General features: G+C 48.3%; 1 protein-coding gene across 2 annotated transcripts; it reads left to right on the top strand.

The window, feature by feature from the left end:
* The first annotated feature begins 244 nt into the window (after positions 1-244).
* Positions 245-3,343, top strand: LOC123052025 (septin and tuftelin-interacting protein 1 homolog 1). Of its 2 annotated transcripts, none has more exons than XM_044475063.1 (2): positions 245-424; positions 548-3,343. In XM_044475063.1, exon 2 carries the CDS (start codon positions 575-577, stop codon positions 3,128-3,130), a length of 2,556 nt encoding a protein of 851 aa, XP_044330998.1. In that variant the 5' UTR covers positions 245-424; positions 548-574; the 3' UTR covers positions 3,131-3,343. The 2 variants fall into 2 exon arrangements, with proteins under 2 accessions (XP_044330998.1, XP_044330999.1); XM_044475064.1 differs by having other exon boundaries at positions 250-424; positions 512-3,343.
* The last annotated feature ends 3,435 nt before the right edge of the window (positions 3,344-6,778 follow it).

Here is a 6,778-nt window from a genome sequence, read left to right as displayed (position 1 = left end):
GCAACCGCCCTATCAAGCCTCTCCCGAATATACTTCTGTGCGGTGTGGCTATGGTTACGCCACGTGAATACATCTCCCATAAAGCCGAAGTCATGCAACTCACACTCCTCCAAAGTCAGCCTAGGGAGATTTGAGGGGGAAAAGTATACTTTCTTCATTCCTCATCAACCATGAGCCCAAGCACACTTCGCCATTGACATTCTATCAGCCTAGGTATCCATACAGGCCGAATCGGACCACCCCATAGTAAAGCCCATATTACACACAACGGACCTCACGGGCTGTAGCCGACCGCGCTGTCCCAGAAAAACAGTCGCTCGTGGAATAGTCCCTCCGACGCGCTCCCTCCCTCCGTCTCCACCCCGACGTGTGCTCGGCGGCGGCGGCGGCGAGCTCCGGCGGACAAGGCTTCACGGGCGGCAAGGTAGACACCGCCACCCCTTTTCAGCTCCCACCCCCGCTTGCTCCGTCCCATCGTGTTGATTGGCCGAAACCCTCGGTGAAACCCTAGGTTCTGATTCGAGATTCGCCCGCGTCGGCATCTCAGGTCGGGTATCCGGGAGGCGGCGGAGCCATGGAGGAGGACGCCGAGGGCATGGACCGCCTCGACATGGACGGCGACTTCGTGGGCGGCCGCTTCGGCCGCGACGGGGAGTTCTACTACCAGAGCCGCCGCGAGCGGGCGCCCCAGACCCGCGAGGACGCGCTCTACGGCGTCTTCGGCGAGGGGGACTCCGACTACGACTCCGAGGAGGACGAGGCGTCGCGCCGGCGCCGGCGCCGCAAGCGCCGCAGGGACGACGCCGAGCCCGACCTCACCAGGCCCGTGCAGTTCGTCTCCAAGGGCATCAGTGCCCCAAAGCCAGAGGAGGAGGGGGAGGAGCAGCAGAGGCCTGGACTTGGCCAGGCCGCATCCTCCTCGGGCACCGCTGCCGCCGCCGCCTCCGAGGAGGATGCAGAGGAGGACCAGGAGCCATACATGGACCTGCCCACGGGATTTGGGCAGCGAATCGCCGAGGGTGCACGTGCGAGGCGGGAGGAGAAGGAGCGGCAGCAGGAGTCGGCCAAGCGCCGGCGCAGTGCATTCGGGGCAGGGTTTGAACCTGGAAAACCGGCGCCGCCACCTGGAAGCCTGGAGTCCAACACGAAGGTGGCTAAGATGATGGCTATGATGGGGTACAAGAGAGGAGAAGGTCTCGGCAAGAATGCTCAGGGAATCACTGCACCAGTGGAGACCACCTTGCGCCCCAAGAACGCCGGACTCGGCAGCGTCGAGGGGTTTAAGGAGCCCAAAGCTTTCACTCCCAAGGAGAACTTGCCACCCCCACCTCCCCCACCGCCTGCCAAGAAGGAAAAGCAACGGTGGTCCAAGAAGGCCAGCTTGAAGAAGGATCAGGTCTTGACTAAGAATGAGCTGTTGGCAAGGCGCGCTGAGCAGGAACAGGATGAGCAGCCCGCATTTGTCCAAAAGGTGATTGACATGCGAGGGCCTCAGGCTCGTGTGTTGACAGACTTGAAGGGGCTCAGTACTGAACATGAGATGGAGGCAAATGATGTGCCGATGCCGGAGTTGCAGTACAATGTGCGGCTGCTTGTTGATGAGACTGAGGCTGATATTGTCAGGTTGGATGGGCAGCTGCGGCGGGAGCAGGAGAAGGTGGCTAGTTTGGTGCGGGAGAAGGAGAAAGTAGCAAAGCAGGAGGCTTTGCAGAAACGCCAGCTGCAAGTTATGGAGACAATTGCAGATGTGCTGGAGAAGGTCCGGGTTGATGACACCGCTGGTTTGCTCACTCTGGGGGGGTTGCTTAAGACCTTCCAGGAATTGAAGGTGCGCTATGAGGAGGAGTTCAAAATTTGCAGTGTTGCATGGGTTGCTTGCCGATTTGCGCATCCACTACTTATCCGGGTATTTCAGGGGTGGCAGCCTCTGCAGAATCCATTGTTTGGCTTGGAGGTCATGTCATCGTGGAAGGATTTGCTGCAGGGAGACCAGCCATATGATTTCTCAGATGCTACTGAATCAATGGCTCCATATGCACAGCTGGTCAGTGAGGTCATCCTACCAGCTGTGCGGATATCAGGAACTAATTCATGGAAGGCTAGGGATCCAGAACCAATGCTCCGTTTTCTTGAGTCATGGGAACGGTTGCTGCCCCCTATCGTGCTCCATTCAATATTGGAGCATGTAATAATGCCAAAGCTCACAGCTGCAGTCGAATCTTGGGACCCGAGGAGCGAGAATGTGCCAATCCATGTATGGGTACACCCATGGTTGCCAACTCTAGGGCAAAGGATAGAGACATTGTGTCACTCTATCCGGTACAAGCTGAGTAGTGTCCTCCAATTATGGCAAGCTCACGATTCATCAGCTTATGCTGTGCTATCTCCATGGAAGGGTGTATTTGATCCAGCAAGTTGGGAAGACTTGATAGTGCGTTATATCATTCCTAAGCTGAAAATGGCACTCCAGGAGTTTCAGATTAACCCAGCAAGCCAGAAGTTTGACCAGTTTAACTGGGTTATGATCTGGGCTTCTGCTGTCCCGGTACACCATATGGTTCATATGTTGGAAGTTGATTTCTTTAGCAAGTGGCAGCTGGTTTTGTACCATTGGTTGAGTTCACCAAATCCTGATTTCAATGAGATAATGAATTGGTACAAGGGCTGGAGGGGCCTTTTCCCACCAGAGTTACTTGCCAATGAACGCATACGGATGCTTCTAACGGCTGGTCTTGAGATGATGAACCAAGCTGCTGAAGGACATGAGTTGGTGCAGCCAGGGGCTAGGGAGAATGTTGGCTTCTTGAGAGCAACAGAGAAGCGGCAATTTGATGCAGCACAGCAAGCATCGCAGTACCCATCTTACCATGCTGTACCAGGAGCAGCCATGGGAGATATGAGCTTCAAGGAGTCTATTCAGGCATATGCGGCTGACCAAGGTTTGTTGTTTATGCCTAGAGTTAACAAATTCTATAACGGCATGCCAGTGTACGAATTTGGCACTGTGAGCATTTGCATAGACTCTGTCAAGCGACTACTCTATGCGCAACTTCAAGAGGGAACCGAAAGATGGAGTTCTGTGTCTCTTACACAACTGCTGGAAATGAACCGGATGGCAAGACCACGTTAGGAGATCATCTATAGCTTGGAAGTTTCATGTGATCATTTTTCCTGCCAGTGTAGGTAGTCTTCAAATGTGTCTTGCGAGCATTGTTGTAGAATTACTTGATAAAGAACAAAGTTTCTGATGATGTATCTGAATGTGATTTTCCACATTTCAACATGGAACTCGGTTGTTATTGCCCTAGAATGAATAATTGATGCAGAACTGTTTCTACCTGTACATTGAGATACTGTTTATTTTTTGAGGTTGTTATTTTGGTAAGTTCATTTCTTGTTTTGTTTCCTGTGATAATCGAATGCCCTCCCACTAGGTTTATTTATGTGCTTCTAGCTTTTGTCACTATGTGCTCCCTCCGTTTCTTTTTAGTCTGCATATAAGATTTGATCAAAGTCAAACTTTGTAAAGTTTGACCAACTTTGTAGGAAAAAATATCAACATCTACAATACTAAAGCTATATGGTATGAAAATTAATTTCATAATGCATCTAACAATATTGATTTCATATTGTGAATCTCGATAAATTTTTCTATAAACTTAGTCAAAGTTAACAAAGTTTGACTTTGACTAAATCTTATATGCAGACTAAAAAGAAACGGAGGGAGTATTAAAGATTTAGGAAACTGCCACATGTACTCCCTCTGTCCCAAAATAAGTGACTCAACTTTAAAGCTAGTACAAAGTTGAGTCACTTATTTTGGGACGGAGGGAGTAATACTTTTGGATGGATGAATTTTTTGCATGATGCTATGTTCAGCTGTTAATATGACATTTTGGGTTATTGCCGTGCATAGCTTTTACTGTGTTGGGTGCATATAATTTTAAATTTGTTGGTTGTAGCATTTTATCCAGTACCACTATCATTTATATTACATACAAAAAGGAAGATGACAGTAAGTAGTTTTGCTTAAGTCAAGCTTACACAGTGTCCATCTCATATTTAACTTCTTTTAAGGTTTGGAAAGTAAATGGCCCATCTATTTGTATACAAGGTGGTTTACACTGGAATTTAGGAACTTTCTCAAGGCTTATATGATACTGCTTTTCAGCATTTTGAAGGTCCTTTGTCAACCCTTGCTTTCAGTATTCGAGCTTCGTCCTGAGGTCTTTATTTATTGGAACTGCAGTTTTGAGGTTCCTCTTGATTTCGGGGCCTGATCTGGTAAGAGATACTTTATGTTGAAAATTTCTGCTCTTCTGAACCTAGTCTGTAACCTGTAGATATCTTCACTTATTTCGCACTACGGCTGTATTGCTAAAATCAGAGTCATTGCCAATAACTGCTGATGCATTTGATGGACAGAGTTGACATTGTCAGTTTGAACTGTCGACATTTCAGAATGCCATTTTTGTCTGTTTCATGTGGTGCAATTCACCTGTTCTTCATTGTCCGCGAGAGATTTCTGCTGTATACTCCCTCCGCCCAGAAAAAGTGTACTTCCAACTTTCTTGGAGAGTCAAACTTTTTAAAGTTTGACCAAATTTGTACAAAAAAATTACAAAAAATTACCAAAATTTAAACCATCAAATTAGTATCATTAGATTCGTCATAGTATGTATGTTCATTATATAAATATTGGTCAATTTTTATATAAACTTGGTCAGACTTGAAAAACTTTGACCCTCCAAAAAATGCTGGAAGTACACTTTTGCTGGGACGGAGGGAGTACTTGACTAAACATTCATCTAGCTATTTATGTGGACACAAAAATGAGTGAGTTACTGCTGTCATTGTCTGACTAGTGTTTCCATGCGATCTAGTTCGATTCTGTGGATAACTGACTCTCATATATATGGTTTGTGTCACCATAACTAGCCAGATCAGTCATTTATTCAGGAATCAAACTATTGTAGTGGTTTCAGAGTACTGTTATGTTATCGATGGTTCCTGAATGACCATTTTATGCATTCCTGAATGGTTTTTGAATTTTTGTTATCAACCTAATCTTATTCCAGTATTGGTTACTTCTGTTTCCTGGAATTGCAAGGTGATCTCGTTGACTTCTGATTGCTGGATTTGTCTCTTCACCAAGTCGTGTGAACTTCCTGTTTCATTACTTTTATCTTGTGAGTTATCCATTACTGGTTTGAAAGAATGTCGGCCTTTATTGATCAAGCAACAAATTTACAAAGAGTCTTCCGGATGCAATCCGGAGCAGAAGGGAAAATATAAAGACTAGTAGAGTTCAAACTTGATCTAGCTAAAACATGAGCAAGACATTGAGGTGCTGATGCGAAGCAGCAGGAAGGTCTCTCGCCACCACTTTGATATCATTCACAACGGATCCAACAGCAGAACGGTCCCTGGTCGGAGATGACAAACGTTGTACCACCGAGAGGCAGTCCGACTTGAAGACCACATCAGCAAAGCCTTCCTCTCGCACAAACCTGGCCGCCCGACGAAGCGCCATGGCTTCAGCCACTTCAGGATTCAGAATACCCTTCAGAGATTCAGAGCAAGCAGGCACACACTGACCCAAATGATCCAGAATCACAACACCACTCCGGCTTTATTCAAATCTTCAGAAACAGCAGCATCAGACAAACACAACCAGCTTACCTACCGGCGGCGGGGACCAGGGAGGGTTCAGGGTAGAGGTCTCACGCCTATGTGCAGGTACAGGTTTGTATAGGCGTTGGATGATCAACTCAATATAAGCCTGGGTCCTAGCTGCTGTGCGCTTCGGGTGTGGGGCTTCCGGTTCATTTCTCGCAGTGTTGCGAGCCTCCCAGATGTGCCAAATCGTCACAGTCATGACCGTTGCTTCCTAATCGGAGCATCTGGAGAGATAATCGAATAGCCACTGCTTAGGTGATGTAAAGGATGACCGACAGAGTTTGATTGCAAAAGTCTCCTTGATCGCCTCCCATACTGCGCAAGCACGAGAACAGAATAGCAGTGCATGCTCCATACTCTCCGGCCTGCCACAGAAGCAGCAATCGGTACATGGCGATGATGAAGCTGCTCGTCCGAGGGAAGACAATCATGAGCCAAACGCCGTGGCACAATTTTCATCTTGTTGGGAGCCTTGACCCTCCACAGCGCTTTCCATAATTTTTCCTCCTCCAGTTTACGCCTGGGATGGACCAGCTGACGCGTCAACGGACAAGTACAAATCTGAGTTAGATTGCAAACTACTCCCTCCGTTTCAAAATAGATGACCCAACTTTATACTATCTCAAGAAATTATTTTGAGTAATCATGCGATCAATTATCACAACCAATCACATGACCCCTAGCTAGCCAGCTAACTAATTGTAAAATGACAACCAAAAACCCGCACTGAAAGCAACATTAAAAAAACACATAAATTTTGAGAATCAAGCAAAACGAAACATTATCTACTAGAGTATATTCCAATCAAAACCTCCCAAAATGCCCCCTCGTCTCGCCTCACCCGCTCCCGCGACCGGGTGGCGAACCATAGCATGCGCAGCCTCCCTTCCCGCCTCACCTCTCCCCTGCTCGTCCTCCCTCCCTTCGCCGCCGTTGGCGCACGCCGCCAGGCAAAGCCTGGTCGGTGAAGGCGGCGGCAGGGCGTTTCTCCCCTCCCGCGGGTGTGCGCATCGTGGGGTGCAGCACCAAGACGGAGGCGCATCACTCGCGTGGGGCGCGGCGGCGACGAGTCATGCGGGCACATCAGCAGCATGGGCGG

Source organism: Triticum aestivum, chromosome 2D (assembly GCF_018294505.1).
Source record: "Triticum aestivum cultivar Chinese Spring chromosome 2D, IWGSC CS RefSeq v2.1, whole genome shotgun sequence".
Classification (NCBI taxonomy): domain Eukaryota; kingdom Viridiplantae; phylum Streptophyta; class Magnoliopsida; order Poales; family Poaceae; genus Triticum; species Triticum aestivum.
Note: the sequence above shows the minus strand (reverse complement) of the source record. Positions and strands in the feature narration are given on the sequence as shown.

What these genes read in the sequence shown, in the direction of transcription:
- LOC123052025 (XM_044475063.1), top strand. Translation starts at nt 575, where the DNA reads ATGGAGGAGGACGCCGAGGGCATGGACCGCCTCGACATGGACGGCGAC.